General features: G+C 51.3%; 1 protein-coding gene across 14 annotated transcripts in view; it reads right to left on the bottom strand.

Moving 5' to 3' along the window:
- LOC119957119 (ELAV-like protein 2) overlaps nucleotides 1-22,143 on the bottom strand; it is a 208,925-nt gene that overhangs the window by 5,536 nt on the left and 181,246 nt on the right. For 12 of the 14 annotated variants that reach the window (XM_038784821.1, XM_038784822.1, XM_038784823.1 and 9 more), the window contains one exon: nucleotides 11,724-11,831. The exons of the other annotated variants lie outside the window; for them this stretch is intronic. In XM_038784821.1, the coding sequence (XP_038640749.1) occupies nucleotides 11,724-11,831 (108 nt within the window). The remainder of the gene's footprint in view (nucleotides 1-11,723; nucleotides 11,832-22,143) is intronic. 14 annotated transcript variants of the gene reach the window in all.

Here is a 22,143-nt window from a genome sequence, read left to right as displayed (position 1 = left end):
GGCCGGGATCGAACCCGGGTCCTCGGCGCCGTGAGGCAGCAGTGCTAACCGCTGAACCACCGTGCTGTCCACTTGCCCCTATTAAGTGTCCACCTCACGGCCATCTCCAGCCCCGCCCCAATTTTTAGGCTGGCAGATGCCAGTTGGAGCAGGGTGCCGAAATGAAAATTTCCATCTCATAGAATCTTACAGTGCAGAAGGAGGCCATTCGGCCCATTGAGTCTGTCCCGGCTCTTTGAAAGAGCACCCTACCCAACCACACACCTCCACCCTATCCCCATAACCCAGTAACCCGACCCAACACTAAGGGCAATTTTGGTCACTAAGGGCAATTTAGCGTGACCAATCCACCTAACCTGCACACCTTTGGACTGTGGGAGGAAACCGGAGCACCCGGAGGAAACCCACGCACACACGGGGAGAACGTGCAGACCCCGCACAGACAGTGACCCAAAGCCGGGAATCGAACCTGGGACCCTGGAGCTGTGAAGCAATTGTGCTAACCACCGTGCTGCGTGGGTGAAGGGTGGAGGTGGGGAACACTTCAATATGAGGGTCCCTTCAGATTGGTGAGCCCCCCCCCCCTCCCCAATCCCCTCAACAGGACCTGAGAGCTCCAGCCCCCCCTCCTGACCTATCCCTGACACTTAAATCGCCCTCCTCCCAACCATCTAGGACCTCCCCTACCCCCCACGGAGCCGGGACTGAGTCTCAGGCATGGTACTGCTGTACCTCTTCTGGCCACTGCAGCGCTGTGCCAGGAGGGTGCTGGAGGGCTGTGCAACGCAATTGAGCGTAAAATGGCAGCGGGCCTGTCGGGGTCGGTGAAGGTGGGTTAAGCGTTGACTCTCAGGATGGCGGGTGCGTCGCGCTACCTTGATGTAATTATTTAAAATCAGATTATCCATGTGCTGATCTTCGCGACTGAAGACCCAACTGCCAGGGGAGGGGAGGGGGGGGGGGGGGGCAACGTCGAACCTCAGCCCCCTTTCCATTTCTTGCACTAGCACCTGAAACCCTGACTGTTTAAGGTAGATGGATTAATAATCAATCTAATCCAAGTTTGATCTAATTTAAAGTAAATCACGGGATATTTATAATGCGGGCCTCGAACCTCTCAGACTTGGAAGCTCACAGCTCTGAGCCACAAGGTTCTGGGTTCCAGGTCCACTCGAGAGGATTGAGCACTTAATCTAGTCTGACCCTCCCAGTACGGAGGGAGTGCTGCATTGTCAAACGGGCGGCCTCCCAAATGTCATGTTGAGCTGGGGCCATCCCAAACGGATGCAAAAGATCCCATGGAACAATTTGGCGAAGAGCAGGAGAGTTCCCCATGGGGGGTGTTGATTAACATTCATCCCCCAAAAAACTGCTTGAAGGGTCAACGCTGAGTTCAACAGCTTTAGACTGTGACCCTTCTCCTCCACCTTTGCCTTTTTTTTTAACATGCCAAACTTTTGTTCCTCCCCCCCCCCCCCCCCCCCCGGGCCATCTGTCACTTGTCCTTCAGCTTTGCTACATCTCTATTGCAATCTCTCCCGGCTCCCATTAATCACCGTGTTCCAGTTTTCCGACCCCCTCTTATATATCGTTCACATTTCCCCCTCTCTTTAGTTCTGAAGGAGGGCCGCGCGTGCTCGAAACGTTGGGCGCAGTTCAGCGGACTCAGGTTAATGTCCGCTGAATGGTGGGTTCAGTGGGGTCCATCACCGAGAAGCGCGCCGATATCCAATGGTACGTTGCCTTTTTTTTTTGGCCTCGGGGAGTTTCTTCGAGGAATGTCCTGTTGAAGCCAGCCAGCAGGAAAGGCTCCTTTCCAGTGATCGGCGCACCATCTTGCCCAGCAGCTACATTCTTCACCCCCCCCCCCCCCCCTCCTTTCAGGTCTCCCATGCTTTTTTGACTCTATCTCACCACCCTAACCTTGGGGAGGACCCTCGTGAACCCCCCCTTCACCACCCCATCAGTCAAGGTCCCCTCCTGGGTTTGGCCCCTGGCAGTGCCAACCTGGCACCTGTGGAGTCTGCACGTTCTCCCCCTGTGTGCGTGGGTTTCCTCCGGGTGCTCCGGTTTCCTCCCACAGTCCAAAGATGTGCAGTTTAGGTGGATTGGTCATGCTAAATTGCTCCTTAGTGTCCAAAATTGCCAGGGTAAGACTGCCAGGGTGCCAGGCTGGCAGTGCCACGGTGCCCAAGTGCCTGGGGGATTGCCACGGTATCACCTGTACCAAACGGAGATCTGGATCTCGACCAGCGAGGGAGTGATCCAGATCGCGCCTGGTGGACCGAGCCGGGCGACTTGCGATCGGCCCACCCGGAGCCTGATTTGGGGCTCGGATCTGCACCGCGCGCAACTGGGCAGCTGAATCGTGCCTGTTAACTCTGTTCCTATGGATACTCCCGGATCTGCTGAGTTTTCCAGCATCCTCCCTATTTTGTTTCAGATTCCAGCATCCACAGTATGTTTGCTATTTTAGTGCGTGAACAGTCTATCTTGTTATTAGCTTGCTGTGCACAGATCGACCCTCATGCTTCTTCGAGTAAAACACATAAAAATAAATGTGCTTTTCGGCCGGAAAGTTGACTGGCATAATCTCGAGGTTGTGAAAGAAACTATCTCAATGCAGGTTTGGTTTCTGGAGTGCCAAGTGGATGATCTGCCTTTCAATGTCTATTAGCAGCAAATCGCTGTCCCATGTGTTATAATGATATAAAAAAGCACCAATCACTCATAAGGAATTGGGTAACCAAGTTGCGGGATCGTTTAGTACAGGGGTGGGCAAACTTTTCCGTGCAAGGGCCACATTCAGAAATTCACAATTTTAAAGGGCCGCATAGTATATTAAGTAAAATAATTACTTCACCCGGTTATGATTCTGGGCGCCTCATATAGAACATAGAACAGTACAGCACAGAACAGGCCCTTCGGCCCTCGATGTTGTGCCGAGCAATGATCACCCTACTCAAGTCAACGTATCCACCCTATACCAGTAAGTAACCCAACAGCCCCTCCATTAACCTTAAAAAAAATAATAAAAAATTAAAAAAAAAAAATTTTTAAATCTTTTTTTTTTTAATGACTTGGTGGGCCGCATAAAGACCTTTGGCGGGCCGCATGCGGCCCACGGGCCGTAGTTTGCCCACCCCTGGTTTAGTAGTTCTAAGCACCGGTGAACCATCATGCACCGACAGAAAGCTTAAATTTACCAGCAGCAGAGCTGTGCGTGTGTGCTCTGCCGAAAGCAAAAGTGAAACTAAAACTGGATCGCATGACACACTTTCTTCCTGGGGATGCCATGCGGCAATCCCTTGAAGGCACAGAGCGACAATAAAGTAATTTTGGACGGTGGGCTCACTAAGAACCACACTGGGGACCTGTTAAAACCCTTGTCCCATTGTTATTCCGAACAAGCAGAGATGGTCATCCCACCTGTCTCAATCCTGATGGATTGGGCAAAGGGGAATAGACTTCGAGCCCATCTAATGGCTCCAGTCAGGAACATCAAGCTGAAAACTCCATGAAGAGCTCCTCTGGAGAACTGATACACCAAGCATAAAATCCCAGCGATCCCAAGATATGTTTGATAAATAATAATAATCTTTAGGCTGGTTTAGCTCAGTGAGCTAGACAGCTGGTCTGTGATGCAGAACAAGGCCAGCAGCGCGGGTTCAATTCCCGTACCAGCTGAGAATTCTGAATTTACCCCCGTGTACCCGAACGATTAGGGGCTTTTCACAGTAACTTAATTGCAGTGTGAATGTAAGCCTACTTGTGACAATAATAAAGATTATTATTATTATTAAGTAGGCTTACATTCACACTGTAATGAAGTTCCTGTGAAAATCCCCCAGTCGCCACATTCCGGCGCCTGTTCGGGTACACAGAGGGAGAATTCAGAATGTCCATTTCACCTAACAAGCACGTCTTTCGGGACTTGTGGGAGGGAACCGGAGCACCCGGAGGAAACCCACTTAGACACGGGGAGAACGTGCAGACTCCGCACAGACAGTGACCCAAGCCGGCAATCGACCTGTGAGCTGTGAAGCAACAGTGCTAACCACTGTGCTACCGTGATGAGATAGCAAACGAAATTCAATTCGCAGGAGGCACTTAAAGTTCTCTCTGAACATACAGGGATCAATATGAAATTTCAGTGAGCTGCAACAAGCCTTGTATTACAATAAAACTTTAACCTCGGTGCACTTGTTTGGGGCGAAAACTAATTTTTCTTAAGAATGTCGAAACTGCTCCATGGGCTGTGTTGCGTATAACTTTGTGTTTAAATGCAAATCATGAGCAAGATTAATTTGTTAAATGTCCAAAAGGGTAAGAATGAGATAAATATCTATCCTTTTCTCATATTTATTCGGTCGCACGCTCCGTGGGGTACACCATTATTTAGATATTGTTGTTTTAATTGAAATATTTTGCATCTCAAGATGTTTCAAAGTGCTCTACATCCATCAGATAGTTTTGAATTTCAGCTGTTGTTGTTTAATAGGTGAACGTTCATGGTTCAACGTTCCCCCTGTGTCTGGGTGGGTTTCCTCCGGGTGCTCCGGTTTCCCCCCCACAGTCCAAAGATGTGCAGGTTAGGTGGATTGGCCATGATAATTGCCCCTTAGTGTCCAAAAGGTTAGGTGGGGTTACGGGGATAGGGTGGTTGGCATGGCCCTGGGTAGGATGTTCTTTCAGAGGGTCAGTGCAGACTCAATGGGCCGAACGGCCTCCTTCTGCACTGTAGGGATTCCATGATTCTATGACACAAGCTTGGTATCTCGTCCAACATGTGGTATCTCTGGCAATGCCGCCCATTTAACCAATGTGCCACATTTAACCAGAAGAAAATTCAAACCAGCATTTAAAATTAACCCACAAAAATATTCTTGAGAAATAAGCATTGCGAGCAAGGCCAACATTTTTCTATTTATTCGTTCAAGGGACCTGGGCTTCATTGGCTAGGCAGCATTTATTGGCGATAGCTACCTTCTTAAATCGCTGCAGTCCATGTGGAGTAGGTACACCCACAGTGCTGCTAGGGAGCGAGTTCCAGGATTTTGACCCAGTGTCAGCGAAGGAACGGACAATATATTTCCGAGTCAGGATGGTGTGCGGCTTGGAAGGGGAACTTCCAGGTGGTGGTGATCCCAGGTATCTTAGGGTGGCACAGTGGTCAGCACTGCTACCTCACATCGCCAGGGACCGGGGTTCAATTCCAGCCTCGGGTGACTGTCTGTGCGGAGTTTGCACGTTCTCCCCATTTCTGCATGGGTTTCCTCCGGTCTTCCGGTTTCCTCCCACAGTCCAAAGATGTGCAGGTTAGGTGGATTGGCCATGATAAATTTCCCCATAGAATTCAAAAGGTGAGGTGGGTAACGGGTGATAGGGTGTGGGCATAGGCCTAGGTAGGGTGCTCTTTCCAAGGGTCGGAGCAGACTCGATGGGCTGAATGGCCTCCTTCCGCACTGTAAGGATTTTATGATTCTATGATCTGCTGCTCTTGTCCTTCTAGATGGTAGTGGTCGTGGGTTTGGAAGGTGCTGCCTAAGGAACCTTGGTGAGTTGCTGCAGTGCATCTTGTAGATGGTGCACACGGCTGCTACTGTGCACCGGTGGTGGAGGGTTTGAATGTTTGTGGATGGGTTGCCAATCAAGTGGGAATCCATAGTTATCCCAGAGAAGGTTTGGTGGTGGGCCTTCTACAATTCATGTGGCAAAGGTGCTATCACTGCTCGTCTTTGCAAGGAGTTTCAGGCTTTTGACACAGCGACAATGAAAGATCAGATGGTATATATCCAAATTCAGAGGTGTGCGTCTTGGCGGATAACTTAGATGTTGTGGTGGTTGATAGCTTTATTAGTGTAGACCAGATGTGGTGGTTGCCAGTTTTATTAGTACTGTATAGACCATTTCATGTACTTGATTCGATGGAGAAACATAAGCTTGCAGTTATATAGCATCTTTCACAATCTCAGGACATCACAGAGCCTTTCCTGCTCGCTCCCTATTGGAATGGTCGGCATGGTCACGGTGACACAATGGTTAGCACTACTGCCTCACAGCGCCAAGGGCCCGGGTTCGATTCCGGCCTCGGGTGACTGTCTGTGCGGAGTCTGCACGTTCTTCCCGTGCCTGCGTGGGTTTCCTCCAGGTGCTCCGGTTTCCTCCCACAGTCCAAAGATGTGCGGGTTAGGTGAACTGGCCGTGCTAAAATTGCCCCTTAGTGTCCAAAAGCTAGTTGGGGGTGGGGGAATAGGGCAGGGATGGGGCCTAGGTGGGGGGGTGTTCTTTCGGACGGTCGGTGCAGACTTGATGGGCCGAATGGCCTCCTTCTGCGCTGTGGGGGGTTATATGATTGGGTTTTGGAAACGCGAAGCAAAAATGCTGGGGGCTGGGTAAGGATGGGAAGTGTTTTACATGTCGAGAATTTGCAAAGGAAGTAGGCAAAATGCACACGAGTGCAAAGCAGAGTCGTAGGATATTCAAGGCCAAACGCATCTAAAATGCGACAACAGGGAGGGAAAATTGGTGCCATTGAATGCTGAAAGAGGAGGGGAACAGATAAAACGACGTGAAACATCTAGGTGCCACGGAAGGTTCAGCAGCCGAAATGCTAATCGCCGTGGAGAACAATAAGCAGAATGCTGAATGATATTGCCAGATCAGTTGAGTACAAGCTGGAAGACATCATTGCCAGAACTGTTCAGTGTTCGGTGTCTGCAATACCTTAACTACTGGCCAGTCATTAAACCATGAAACCGACGCTGGGCACAGCGGCAAAACTGATCTCTGGCATCGAAGGATTAAATTGAAGATGCAAGATTGAAGAACCCGGAGTGAGTAGCCAAGATCAAAGGCAACTGAGGGGGAATATTGTAGAAGTGTACGTGATTTTAAATGATGCAGATAAATCCAGAGCATTGCTACAAGGTAAACCAGGACTGTTGACATCGAGTTAAAACTGGTTCAAGAGCATTTAAAGATAGGCACAAAGAGTGATAAGTAAATACAGCAGTCCAAGGTTGGGTGGTGGACGAACAAACATCTTCCTTCAAGCTTCGAGTTTCAGAATGTGATTGAAGGAGGTATATTTTCTAGTCTGGATGAGTGAGCTTTTCAGAGAATGTACAGTGCAGAAGGCCCATCGAGTCTGCAGTGGCCCTTGGAAAGAGCACCCTGCTTAAGCCCATGCCTCCACACTATCCCCGTAACCCAGTAACCCCACCTCACCTTTTTTTTTGGACTCTCAGAGCAATTTATCGTGGCCAAGCCACCTAACCTGCACATCTTTGGACTGTCCGGAGGAAACCCACGCAGACACGGGGAGAATGTGCAGACACCGTGCAGACAGTGACCCAAGCCGGAAATGGAACCAGGGACTCTGGAGCTGTGAAGCAACTGTGCTAACCACTGTGCTACCGTGCTGCCCCCTAACATCGGACAACACTCAGGTTTGAGCAGGTAAGTCGAAGCAACATTCATGCTAGACAATGGTCATCATCCTCAACAGGAGAGAATCTAACCGTCTCCCTCGACGTCGAATGGCTGAATTCCCCACGATCAATAGCCTGCGGGTTATCCACTGAACTGGACTAGCCCCATGAATGCTGAGGCTACAAAACCAGATCAGGGGCTGTGAATTCTGCAGAGAGTGACTCACGTCCTGACTCCCCAAAGTCCGTCCACCATCTACAAGGCACAAGTCAGGAGGATGATGGAATACTCTCCACTTGCTCCAATGGCCCTTAAGTTGCTCGACACCATCCAGGTCAAAACAATCAACCACCACCATAAACCTTCCCTCCTGTCACCACCGACGCACAGTAGCAGCCGTGTGAAACATCTAAGCCATCTTGGGCAGGCAGTGGCGTAGTGGTATTATCGCTGATCTAGTATTGCAAAGACCCAGTTTAATGGTCTGGAGACCCGGGGTTCAAATCCTGCCATCTGGTTCATTAATGTCCTTTAGGGAAGGAAATCTGCCGTCTTTACCCGATCTGGCCTACATGTGACTCTGGACCCACCTGCAAACTCTTCAGTGCCCCCAGGGATGGGCAATAAATGCTGGCGATGAGTAAACAAAAACAAGAAGCATTGCTGTAATTCACCGAGGCTCTTTTGACAGAACCGTCCAACCCCACATCTCTACCACGTAGAGGGGCGAGGGCCCCAGACCTATGGGAACACCATCACACGGAACTTCCCCTCCGAGCCACAGACCGCCCTGACTTGGAAATGTATCGGCCGTTCCTTCACTGTCGCTGGGTCAAAATCCTGGACTTCCCTCCCTAACAGCACTGGGGGTGTACCTACACCTCAGGGACTGCAGCGGTTTAGGAAGGCCGCTCACCACCACCTTCCTGAGGGCAATTAGGGATAGGGTAACACATGCTGGCCCAGCCAGTGACACCCACATCCCTTTGAAGGAATAAAAGAAAATGGTGGCCTCCATCCCCCGGGTCTATTTTTGGAGGGTTCAGGGGAGCCGTATTAATTATGCAGTGGAGGAGAGTTGAGGTTGACATGGAGATAGGGTAAAGGAGGCTGGAGACAGCAGTATTGCTGATGGGTCGAACAACAATCTAGTGGTTCTTGTACGGGAGAAAGAGAGAGCATTCCAGTGTTCAGAAGTAATTGTTTGGGCCAGCAGCATTGAGCTGTTGGGGGCACAATGGTGGAAACCAATCTGTGTGGCAACATACTTCGAAAATGAAGAACTCCATTGAAGTTGGATACTTTTGCGTATCTGCAGCCTTCAAATCCATCGTCTGCACTCTGCACCGAGAGTGTCTGTGATACGTAAGAGGTTGTTGCATAAAAGCAAATGCTTTTCAGAGATAGTGGATCCCTGGAACGAAGGACTGAACCATTGCGGCTGTCATGATATGCAAACATGCAACCAATGAACACTCAGAATAGGACACAACCAATGGGCAGTCAGGACACTCAGAGGTGGCATCACCACAAGGGGGCATGACATAAACACTATAAAAGGGATGAGGCACTCACACCCGACCTCTTTCCACAGACAAGACATCTAGAGAGTTAGACAAGGGTTGATCAGCAGCATCACACCCCAGCACATGGCTTAGAGCAAGCTGGTACAGTTAGACGGAGTTACTGCAGTTAGATTAGCAGAGAGTCGAACTCATTTGAGAACTGTGCTAATAGTTCAATAAACACGTTGAACTCATTTCAGAGTCTGGAGCATCCTTTAGTTAAGACTGCATCAAGTAGCAGCCTGTGTTATCCGAAGCAGCAGAACACAACGGCTAATTGCAGTTGCCGCTGATCAGGCCGTTACCGCAGAGTGGAAAGATCGTACAGCGCAAGAGCAGGCCATTGGGCCCATCCGAACCATGCTAGTCCACTCGAGCCCCGATTGACTGGCTTCTGGGAGGAACGCTCAAACCCGACTTGTGTCATTTTACTGAGAGAGGATTACAGGCGCCGCAGGTCTATAATCGGACTGATCGCCAGTGATTGACTCATCCGAAACAGAAGTGGGTGGGTGAGGGGAGGACCACAGCAGCGAGACAATGGAGCAGGAGGGAGACAATAGAAGCTCAAGGACGCCTGAGTTAATAGGGGGGGGGAAAAAAAAATCAGAGTATGACTCACCGGCCTGCGACACTGATAAAACAGTTTGAGAGCAATCTATTTATGGCTGAATGCAGGAGAAAATATCACGGTAAGTCCTTTTACAGAATAGCGTCTTCACTCTGTCCATGTTAATAACAGATGATTCAGCATTGTTCAGAGCTGAGCTGCAGATCTATGTAACGCAGGAAGCAAGATTGCCAATACCCCTGAACTCAGCTCTAAATGTGTTCTGCGCTTTGTGAATAATTTGAAAATGCCTTGAATAAAAATATTTGAAGAAAATAAAATTTGAATTCAGCTCTTGTTTGTACCCAGAGCAATGGTCCCCATCCCAGCGCCAAGCGGATGCTGTAACTTGTTCTGTCGAAGGGCGGATTTATTTCTTATTTATTTATTTTTTAAAGGGGCAATTTAGCGTGGCCAATCCACCGACCCTGCACATCTTTGGGTTGTGGGTGAACCCCACTTAGAAATGGGGAGAATCATACCTACAGTGCAGAAGGAGACCATTCGGCCCATCGAGTCTGCACTGGCCTTTGGAAAGATGGCCCGACGTAAGCCCACTCTTCTCGGTAACCCCATCGAAACCTTTAGACACTAAGGTGCAATTTATCACGGCCAATCCACCTAACCTGCACGTCTTTGGACTGTGGGAGGAAACCGGAGCGCCCGGAGGAAACCCACGCAGACATGGGGAGAACGTGCAGACTCCACACGGACAGTGACCCAGGGCCAGGATCGAAGACGAGTTCTCGGCGCCATGAGGCAGCAGTGCTAACCACAGGGCAACACGGTGGCACAGTGGGTTAGCGCTGCTGCCTCACGGTGCCGAGGTCCCGGGTTTGATCCCGGCTCTGGGTCACTGTCCGTGTGGAGTTGGCACATTCTCCCCGTGTCTGCGTGGGTTTCACCCCCACAACCCAAAGATGTGCAGGGTAGGTGGACTGGCCACGCCAAATTGCCCCTGAATTGGAATAATGAATTGAGTACACTATATTTAAAAGAAAAAGAAGATTAAAGAAGCAGTGCTAAACCACTGCGTCGCCCAAAAAGGTAGGATTTCTAATTCATGGGACTACAGGATGGATTGCAAGGGCTCACCCGCTCTTGGGATATTTAAAGCTGCGGGAATACTGCTCTCTGGGGTTTTCTTGCTCGTGTTGGGCGCCCTGCTGTGCGATCCGAGGATCCGGAGTGAGGTGAGCTCTCCCAAGGACAGGAGCAAGGTGACAGGCTCTCCCACCCAGCGAGGAAGCAAGCGCAGATATGGGTGACCACCTGTGCGAGACTGAGGGGCACTACAGTGCTCGCACCTCTCAGGAGAGCCGATCGTGGGATAGTGGGTGGGAAAATACATTAGAGTGTCCCGATTTGCCATGGTCGTACTGAATGGCGGAGCAGACTCGATGGGCCGAATGGCCTACTCCTGTTCCGATGCCCGTCTGTAGACCCTGTATCAGGGTCTGAGCCTCCTTCCTGCTGGATCTTGTGTTCCACTCCATCTGCCTTGTTGGGGGGGGGTGGGGGGTGCAGGTGGCAGAGGGGACGATAGCTGACGATTCTGGTGCTCTTGCCAGAATCATTGAATCACTACAGTGCAGAAGGAGGCCATTCGGCCCATCGAGTCTGCACCGACCATCCAAAAGAACACCCTACCTAAGCCACCCTATCCCCGTAACCCAGTAACCCCAACTAACCTTTTGGACACTTAAGAGGCAATTTATCACGGCCAATCCACCCAATCTGCACATCTTTGGACTGTGGGAGAAAATACGGAGCACCCGGAGGAAACCCACGCAGACACGGGCAGAACGTGACCCAAGCCAGGAATCGAACCCGGGTCCCTGGTGCTGTGAGGCAGCAGTGATAACCGCTGCGCCACCGTGCTGCCCATACTGGTGGAGCTGTTGGCTTACGTATGGCCTTTTGTTCCTCACCCTTGTCAGAAGGGGTAGGTGCAGCTTCCCCCGTGCTGGGGGGTCAAAGGTTGGCAGCAGAGGAGTGCAGCCGAAGGTCAGCGAGGTGCTCGACAGGTGACGCGTCCCCCGGGATGTTGGCGATCACCCGCCAAACAGTGGAAGCACTCACTGAGAGAGGTGCTTGGCACGGCAGCCTCTCACCTATCCGTTGGTGGGAGGGTCTTTAGTCCTAATGATCGGAGGCTTTCCAGCTTGTCAGTCATTGAAGTAACTCCTCCTGCTGTGCAGATGCAGGGAAGAGGGCCTGCGCTGTTGGGAAAAGAAGCGATTCAAGTTTAAAAAGGCTCCAAAATGCCTTTTTTAATCACGTCAATTACTTTCCTGCCAGATGGCGCGTGGCGGGGGGATGTGACTGTTATGTTCATTGCAGTATCAAGGTTAAGGATACACAGGTGAAAAGCATTGATTATTTAAGCACCCCGAGTACATATAAAGAGAGACCCGGCCGAGGGGGTCGTCCGACCCGACTGTCTGCCCCTCTACTGTGGCTACATTGACCGGGTGACCTTGGAGAGGGAACATCGGCACGCTTCCAGCCTTCCGCGACCGGTGGGCGCTGCGGGGGCTGGGGTGCACCATCAACCCCCCCCCCCCCACCCCCACCCGCCCTAATAACATTTTAATTTGAATTCATTAATTTTCCTTTTGACGTTCTATTTGAGTTACAGTGCCCCACCAGGGGCTGTTGCCACCCCCCAACCCCCCATTCGTTTAAGTTACTGATTATCGATTTAATAAAAGTGTATAAAGCGAATGTTCCCGCTTTAGGGAAAGCCACAAGGAGTGCTCGGACCTGTCAGGGTCCCGGACGCGGTCAATTTGAAGGGGTGTGTTTTTCCCACTGGCTCTTTGTGGAACCCGCCTTCGCCCAGCCGGGAAAACTGTGCCCAACGTTTCCGATTCCCAAACCTTGCCGAACAAGACCATCCGTTTACCCAACATGGAAAATGGAAATGGCGCAACAGACAGGGGTCTTCCACAATGAAATATGAAGCATTTAATGGGTCACAGGCTGGATTGACATTTATTCCAGACTTAACCTTAACTCTTCACGCACGGCAAATCTAAATTGGTTGTACTTGGCAACGAGAGCCAAAGGACATGATTGGAAAGTACAAACATGAAATTAACCAAATGGTCACTAAAAGCACGCAAAAAGTGCCTTTAAGTTGTACAGTTCCGATCCATGGTTTTCAAATGCACGAGAGTGTAACAATCCCAACATTTATGCATAAGTCTTTCACGATCAGTTGGAGGATGAAAAACACGGAGAAGGGCTTTGATTGAGAGAGAAAAAAATGGCGGGGTTATCTGCCCCCTCCTCCGCCACGGCGTGTTTTCGATGCCGGAGATGGCTCGTCGGCGGGATCTTGCGCTTCCCCCCCTACGGACGTCCACGGCTTTTTTCCGCGGCTCACCTGTCCTGGAACCAGAACGTTCCCCCTGGCAGGGAAGGACCGGAGAAATTGCTGGCTTCGCGCAGCATCTCACATGGCGTCAAGGGCGGCCCGAGGCGCTTTGCAGACGGTGAGGTATTTGCGAAGCGTCGTCTCCGTGGCGGTGTGGGAAACGCCAATCGGCGCACAGCAAGATCCCACGAATGACAATGCCATAACAGCCTGGCTTGGATTGTGGAAGTTCGGCTTCCCCCCTGCTCCCGCCCCAACAACATGGCGGGTGCCACACCTCCACCAATCCACACGTTTCATATCCGCCGTATTGAGCCAGATTCTGTGCAGCCGAATGTAAGGGTTTATGTTTCTCAATGGAGTGGACTGACGATGACGACAGATAAATTGATCATCCGGCATGCACGGGCCAAAAAGGCAAATGGCTTTCCGGACTCGGCAAATAAAGGCCAACAAATACAAAAGCAAGGAGTCGATGTTGCATTTCGACAACACGTTGTCTGCAATGCTTGGTCTTTCTTTCTATAAACCACATTGGCACACTGGGAAGAAGGTGTTGTGTGTTCATAATGGTTTGAGTGGTTCCTCACAGCCTTCCAGCTGAACGGGGAGGGAGTGCACTTTAAGAGAACGATTGCGCGACCTCACCGGCCGTTTGCGCGGGCAACAGGCAGTCAAACAGCGCAGCCTGTAGTGTTAACGTCTCCCGAATGAAGCTCTTCGTACTAGCTGAACTCCCAAGGTCTGCAGACTCAATGTCGAATCCACCACAGGAAAGGGAACTGCGCCACTCGGGTGGGGAACCCCCGCATTGCCATCTCGGGAGGCCGAAAGCCTTGGCTTCAGGCCCCACTCCAGGACTTGTTGGCTCGACAGCGTCAGCTTCCAGGGTAGCAGGGAAGCCAGCATGTATCGCTGCCGGGTCCCAGCCTGGATAAATCGAGAGGGTTGATGGTAGAAAGGGTATCTCTCCATTCAAAACCCGTCCCCTCCGCTAAATCCCCAAAAGAGTGACGCTTGATCAGAAGGTGATTGTCATTCAGTCCTGCTGATGACTGCCAGATGTCCCAAAGTGCTTCGACAGCCAATCAAATATTTATCCTGAGGCACAGTCACAGCTGTGATGTAGGAAACGTGGCAGCCAACTTGCGCACAGCAGGATCCCAGCAATTTGAAAAGGGCCAGATAATGGGCGGGATTCTCTGACCCTTCCCCGCTGGTGAGGTCTTCCGATCCTGCCGAAGGCCACCCCTCCCCTTCCCGTGGTACCTTCCCGGGTGTTGGGATGGGCGAGCGAGAAGCGCAAGATGCTGCAGACCCCAGGTCCCAGGTTCGATCCCGGCTCTGGGTCACTGTCCGTGTGGAGTTTGCACATTCTCCCCGTGTTTGCGTGGGTCTCACCCCTACAACCCAAGGATGTGCAGGGTAGGTGGATTGGCCACACTAAATTGCCCCTTAATTGGAAAAATGAATTGGGTACTCTAAATTTATTTTTAAAAAGATGCCACAGACAGCTATTGGTGTCGGGTTGCGTATGCCATCGCAGAACATGTTGGGGTGGGGGCTGGGGTTTTGTGGAAACTCCCTCGCAATCCTGTTTTTCCTGATTGATGTTGGCCGAGGGTAAACATTGGACGGGAGGACTCCCCAGTTCTTCCTTCAAAACGGATATTTTGCTTCTACCTGAAGGCTGCTAGTCAGCACCTTGGACAGCAGCCTTGGAAACCAGGGCACTGCCTTCGAGGGTCAGTCTGAATTTTGTGCTCAATTACCCGGAGTAGACCTTGACCCCAAACCCTATCCACTCAGAAACTGGAGCTGCGCTCATGGACCCACACTGAATCAAAGAGCCTGCCCCGATATTAAACCCTATCACCATTCTCAGGATAACCACAACCATTCCACCACAAATTATCTTCAGGACAGCAGTCACAGTAACGTGGCAGAAAATAGTCCCGTGGAGGTGCGACAAATAACGACTAGATAAACTGCTCTCGCCAATTAAGATTCCAAGAGTATGTTCTGCCAGAAATGGAAAATAGCCGGACTTCAAGTTCCAGTTGTACATTGAATCATAGAATCCCTCCGGTGCAGAAGGAGGCCAATCAGCCCTTCAAGGCTGCACCATCCCACCCAAAGAGCACCCTACCTAGGCCCACTCCCCTACCCTATCCCCATAACACAACCTATCATGCACATCTTTGGACATTAGGATAATATAGCAAGGCCAATCCACCTAACCTGCACGTCTTTGGACTGTGGGAGTAAACAGGAGCACCCGCCCACGCAAGGCACGGGGAGGGAGTGCAAACTCCACACAGAAAGTCACCCAAAGCCGAAATCGAGCCCGGGTCCCTGTCAATGCGAGACAGTAGTGCTAACCACTGCTGCCAGGCCACCTATAAACATGCTTTCAAATAGTTCACGTTGGAATGTGTTGGAAGGACGTAAGACAGTGGCAGGTAGTATTGAGGCTTTGCACAACTTTGTTTTTGTGGTTTATGATGCGTTGCTCAAAATAGTTCTTCCTTGCGCCTCACCATACCTCACCCCCACGTAACCCAACCCTTCACCCCCACCTCACGGTCGTCAGCGGGATCTTGCATTTCCCCCCACTGACGTCCATGGCTTTTTTGTGCGGCTGACCGGTTCTGGAACCAGAACGTCCCCCTGGCGGGAAGGGCCGGAGAAATGAAATGGAATGAAAATGAAAATCGCTTATTGTCACAAGTAGCCTTCAAATGAAGTGACTGTGAAAAGCCCCTAGTTGCCACGTTCCGGCGCCTGTTTGGGGAGGCTGGTACGCGAATTGAACCCATGCTGCTGGCCTTACTCTGCTTTGCAAGCCAGCTATTTAGCCCACTGTGCTAAACCAGTCAAACAGCGCGGCCTGTAGTGTTAACGTCTCCTGAATGAAGCTTTTCGTATTAGCTGAACCCCCAAGGTCTGCAGACTCAATGTCGAATCCACCACAGAAAGGGAACTGAGCCAGTTGGGTGGGGAACCCCCCTCCACCCCCGTCTTGGGAGGCCGAAAGCCTTGGCTTCAGGGCCCCACTCCAGGACTTGTTGGCTCGACAGCGTCAGCTTCCAGGGTAGCAGGGAAGCCAGCATGTATCGCTGCCGGGACCCAGACTGGGTAAATGGAGAGGGTTGATGGTAGAAAGGGTATCTCTCCATTCAAACCGACCCCCCTCCGCTAAATCCCCAAAAGAGTGACTCTTGATCAGAAGGTGATTGTCATTCAGTCCTGCTGATGACTGCCAGATGTCCCAAAGTGCTTCTACAGCCAATCAAGTATTTATCCTGAGGCACAGTCACAGCTGTGATGTAGGAAATACGGCAGCCAACTTGCGCACAGCAGGATCCCAGCAATTTGAAAAGGGCCAGATAATGGGCGGGATTCTCTGACCCTTCCCCGCTGGTGGGGCCTTCCGATCCTGCCGAAGGCCACCCCTCCCCTTCCCGTGGCACCTTCCTGGGTGTTGGGATGGGCGAGCGAGAAGCGCAAGATGCTGCAGACCCCAGGTCCCAGGTTTAATCCCGGCTCTGGGTCACTGTCCGTGTGGAGTTTGCACATTCTCCCCGTGTTTGCGTGGGTCTCACCCCTACAACCCAAAGATGTGCAGGGTAGGTGGATTGGCCACGCTAAATTGCCCCTTAATTGGAAAAAATGAATTGGGTACTCTAAACTTATTTTAAAAAAGATGCCACAGACAGCTATTGGTGTCGGGTTGCGTCTGCCATCGCCGAACATGTCGGACTGGGGGGTGGGGCGTTGTGGAAACTCCCTTGCAATCCTGTTTTTCCTGATTGATGTTGGCCGAGGGTAAATATTGGACGGGAGGACTCCCCTGTTCTTCCTTAAAAACGAATATTTTGCTTCTACCTGGAGGCTGCTAGTCAGCACCTTGGACAGCAGCCTTGGAAACCAGGGCACTGCCTTCGAGGGTCAGTCTGAATTTTGTGCTCAATTTCCCGGAGTGGACCTTGAACCCAAACCCTATCCACTCAGAAACTGGAGCTCCACCCGCGGACCCACACTGAATCAAAGAGCCTGCCCCGATATTAAACCCTATCACCATTCTCAGGGTAACCACAACCATTCCACCACAAATTATCTTCAGGACAGCAGTCACAGTAACGTGGCACAAAATAGTCCCGTGGAGGTGCGACAAATAACGACTAGATAAACTGCTCTCGCCAATTAAGATTCCAAGAGTATGTTCTGCCAGAAATGGAAAATAGCCGGACTTCAAGTTCCAGTTGTACATTGAATCATAGAATCCCTCCGGTGCAGAAGGAGGCCAATCAGCCCTTCAAGGCTGCACCATACCACCGAATGAGCACCCTACCTAGGCCCACTCCCCTACCCTATCCTCATAACGCAACCTATCTTGCATATCTTGGGCATTAGGGGCAATATAGCAAGGCCAATCCACCTAACCTCTTTGGACTGTAGCAGTAAACAGGAGCTCCCGCCCACGCAAGACACGGGGAGGGAGTGCAAACTCCACACAGAAAGTCACCCAAAGCCGAAATCGAGCCCGGGTCCCTGTCAATGCGAGACAGCAGTGCTAACCACTGCTGCCAGGCCACCTATAAACATGCTTTCAAATAGTTCACATTGGAATGTGTTGGAAGGACGTAAGACAGTGGCAGGTAGTATTGAGGCTTTGCACAACTTTGTTTTTGTGGTTTATAATGCGTTGCTCAAAATAGTTCTTCCTTGCGCCTCACCATACCTCACCCCCACGTAACCCAACCCTTCACCCCCACCTCACGGTCGTCAGCGGGATCTTGCGTTTCCCCCCACTGACGTCCATGGCTTTTTTGTGCGGCTCACCTGTTCTGGAACCAGAACGTCCCCCTGGCGGGAAGGGCCGGAGAAATGAAATGAAATGAAAATGAAAATCGCTTATTGTCACAAGTAGCCTTCAAATGAAGTGACTGTGAAAAGCCCCTAGTTGCCACGTTCCGGCGCCTGTTCGTGGAGGCTGGTACGGGAATTGAACCCATGCTGCTGGCCTTACTCTGCTTTGCAAGCCAGCTATTTAGCCCACGGTGCTAAACCAGTCAAACAGTGCAGCCTGTAGTTTTAACGTCTCCTGAATGAAGCTTTTCGTATTAGCTGAACCCCCAAGGTCTGCAGACTCAATGTCGAATCCACCACTGAAAGGGAACTACGCCAGTTGGGTGGGGAACCCCCCATCGCCATCTCGGGAGGCCGAAAGCCTTGGCTTCAGGCCCCACTCCAGGACTTGTTGGCTCGACAGCGTCAGCTTCCAGGGTAGCAGGGAAGCCAGCATGTATCGCTGCCGGGTCCCAGACTGGGTAAATGGAGAGGGTTGATGGTAGAAAGGGTATCTCTCCATTCAAACCGAGCCCCCTCCGCTAAATCCCCAAAAGAGTGACTCTTGATCCGAAGGTGATTGTCATACAGTCCTGCTGATGACTGCCAGATGTCCCAAAGTGCTTCTACAGCCAATCAAGTATTTATCCTGAGGCACAGTCACAGCTGTGATGTCGGAAATACGGCAGCCAACTTGCGCACAGCAGGATCCCAGCAATTTGAAAAGGGCCAGATAATGGGCGGGATTCTCTAACCCTTCCCCGCTGGTGGGGTCTTCCGATCCTGCCGAAGGCCACCCCTCCCCTTCCCGTGGCACCTTCCTGGGTGTTGGGATGGGCGAGCGAGAAGCGCAAGATGCTGCAGACCCCAGGTCCCAGGTTCGATCCCGGCTCTGGGTCACTGTCCGTGTGGAGTTTGCACATTCTCCCCGTGTTTGCGTGGGTCTCTCCCCCACAACCCAAAGATGTGCAGGGTAGGTGGATTGGCCACGCTAAATTGCCCCTTAATTGGAAAAAATGAATTGGGTACTCTAAACTTATTTAAAGAAAGATGCCACAGACAGCTATTGATGTCGAGTTGCGTCTGTCTTTGCAGAACATGTCGGACTGGGGGGTGGGGCGTTGTGGAAACTGCCTCGCAATCCCGTTTTTCATGATTGATGTTGGCCGAGGGTAAATATTGGACGGGAGGACTCCCCAGTTCTTCCTTCAAAACGGATATTCCGCTTCTACCGGGAGGCTGCTAGTCAGCACCTTGGACAGCAGCCTTGGAATCAGGGCACTGCCTTCGAGGGTCAGTCTGAATTTTGTGCTCAATTTCCCGGAGTGGACCTTGAACCCAAACCCTATCCACTCAGAAACTGGAGCTGCGCCCATGGACCCACACTGAATCAAAGAGCCTGCCCCGATATTAAACCCTATCACCATTCTCAGGGTAACCACAACCACTCCACCACAAATTATCTTCAGGACAGCAGTCACAGTAACGTGGCACAAAATAGTCCCTACGGAGGTGCGACAAATAACGACTAGATAAACTGCTCTCGCCAAATAAGATTCCAAGAGTATGTTCTTCCAGAAATGGAAAATAGCCGGACTTCAAGTTCCAGTTGTACATTGAATCATAGAATCGCTCCGGTGCAGAAGGAGGCCATTCAGCCCTTCAAGGCTGCGCCATCCCACCGAATGAGCACCCTACCTAGGCCCACTCCCCTACCCTATCCCCATAACGCAACCTATCTTGCATATCTTTGGACATTGGGGCAATATAGCATCGCCAATCCACCTAACCCGCACGTCTTTGGACTGCGGCAGTAAACAGGAGCCCCCGCCCATGCAAGACACGGGGAGGGAGTGCAAACTCCACACAGAAAGTCACTCAAAGCCGAAATCGAGCCTGGGTCCCTGCGAATGCGAGACAGCAGTGCTAACCACTGCTGCCATGCCACCCGCAAAACATGCTATCAAATAGTTCACGCTGGAACGTGTTGGAAGGACGTAAGACAGTGGCAGGTAGTATTGAGGCTTTGCCCAACTTTGTATTTGTGGTTTATGATGCGTTGCTCAAAATAGTTCTTCCTTGCGCCTCATCATACCTCACCCCCACGTAACCCAACCCTTCACCCCCACCTCACGGTCGTCAGCGGGATCTTGCATTTCCCCCCACTGACGTCCACGGCTTTTTTGTGCGGCTCACCTGTTCTGGAACCAGAACGTCCCCCTGGCGGGAAGGGCCGGAGAAATGAAATGAAATGAAAATGAAAATCGCTTATTGTCACAAGTAGCCTTCAAATGAAGTGACTGGGAAAAGCCCCTAGTTGCCATGTTCCGGCGCCTGTTCGGGGAGGCTGGTACGGGAATTGAACCCATGCTGCTGGCCTTACTCTGCTTTGCAAGCCAGCTATTTAACCCATTGTGCTAAACCAGTCAAACAGCGCAGCCTGTAGTGTTAACGTCTCCTGAATGAAGCTTTTTGTATTAGCTGAACCCCCAAGGTTTGCAGACTCAATGTCGAATCCACCACTGAAAGGGAACTGCGCCAGTTGGGTGGGGAACCCCCCATCGCCATCTCGGGAGGCCGAAAGCCTTGGCTTCAGGCCCCACTCCAGGACTTGTTGCCTTGACAGCAAGTCAGCTTCCAGGGTAGCAGGGAAGCCAGCATGTATCGCTGCCGGGTCCCAGCCTGGATAAATGGGGAGGGTTGCTGGTAAAATGGGTATCTCTCCATTCAAACTGCCCCCCCCGCTAAATCCCCAAAAAAGTGACGCTTGATCTGAAGGTGATTGTCATTCAGTCCTGCTGATGACTGCCAGATGTCCCAAAGTGCTTCTATAGCCAATCAAGTATTTATCCTGAGGCACAGTCACAGCTGTGATGTAGGAAACGCGGCAGTCAACTTGCGCACAGCAGGATCCCAGCAATTTGAAAAGGGCCAGATAATGGGCGCGATTCTCTGACCCTTCCCCGCTGGTGGGGTCTTCCGATCCTGCTGAAGGCCACCCCTCCCCTTCCCGTGGCAGCTTCCCGGGTGTTGGGATGGGCGAGCGAGAAGCGCAAGATGCTGCAGACCCCAGGTCCCAGGTTCGATCCCGGCTCTGGGTCACTGTCCGTGTGGAGTTTGCACATTCTCCCCGTATTTGTGTGGGTCTCACCCCCACAATCCAAAGATGTGCAGGGTAGGTGGATTGGCCATGCTAAATTGCCCCTTAATTGGAAAAAATGAATTGGGTACTCTAAACTTATTTAAAGAAAGATGCCACAGACAGCTCTTGGTGTCGAGTTGCGTCTGCCACTGCAGAACATGTCGGACTGGGGGGTGGGGCGTTGTGGAAACTCCCTCGCAATCCTGTTTTTCATGATTGATGTTGGCCGAGGGTAAATATTGGACGGGAGGACTCCCCAGTTCTTCCTTCAAAACGGATATTCCGCTTCTACCGGGAGGCTGCTAGTCAGCACCTTGGACAGCAGCCTTGGAATCAGGGCACTGCCTTCGAGGGTCAGTCTGAATTTTGTGCTCAATTTCCCGGAGTGGACCTTGAACCCAAACCCTATCCACTCAGAAACTGGAGCTCCACCCGCGGACCCACACTGAATCAAAGAGCCTGCCCCGATATTAAACCCTATCACCATTCTCAGGGTAACCACAACCATTCCACCACAAATTATTTTCAGGAGAGTAGTCAGAGTAACGTGGCACAAAATAGTCCCTACGGAGGTGCGACAAATAACGACTAGATAAACTGCTCTCGCCAATTAAGATTCCAAGAGTATGTTCTGCCAGAAATGGAAAATAGCCGGACTTCAAGTCCCAGTTGTACATTGAATCATAGAATCCCTCCGGTGTAGAAGGAGGCCATTCAGCCCTTCAAGGCTGCAGCATCTCACTGAAAGAGCACCCTACCTAGGCCCACTCCCCTACCCTATCCCCATAACGCAACCTATCTTGCACATCTTTGGACATTAGGGATAATATAGCCAGGCCAATCCACCTAACCTGCACGTCTTTGGACTGCGGCAGTAAACAGGAGCTCCCGCCCACGCAAGACATGGGGAGGGAGTGCAAACTCCACACAGAGAGTCACCCAAAGCTGAAATTGAGCCCGGGTCCCTGTCAATGCGAGACAGCAGTGCTAACCACTGCTGCCAGGCCACCTATAAACATGCTTTCAAATAGTTCACGTTGGAATGTGTTGGAAGGACGTAAGACAGTGGCAGATAGTATTGAGGCTTTGCACAACTTTGTTTTTGTGGTTTATGATGCGTTGCTCAAAATAGTTCTTCCTTGCGTCCCTCCATAACTCA

Source organism: Scyliorhinus canicula, chromosome 25 (genome assembly GCF_902713615.1).
Source record: "Scyliorhinus canicula chromosome 25, sScyCan1.1, whole genome shotgun sequence".
Lineage (NCBI taxonomy): Eukaryota > Metazoa > Chordata > Chondrichthyes > Carcharhiniformes > Scyliorhinidae > Scyliorhinus > Scyliorhinus canicula.
Note: the sequence above shows the minus strand (reverse complement) of the source record. Positions and strands in the feature narration are given on the sequence as shown.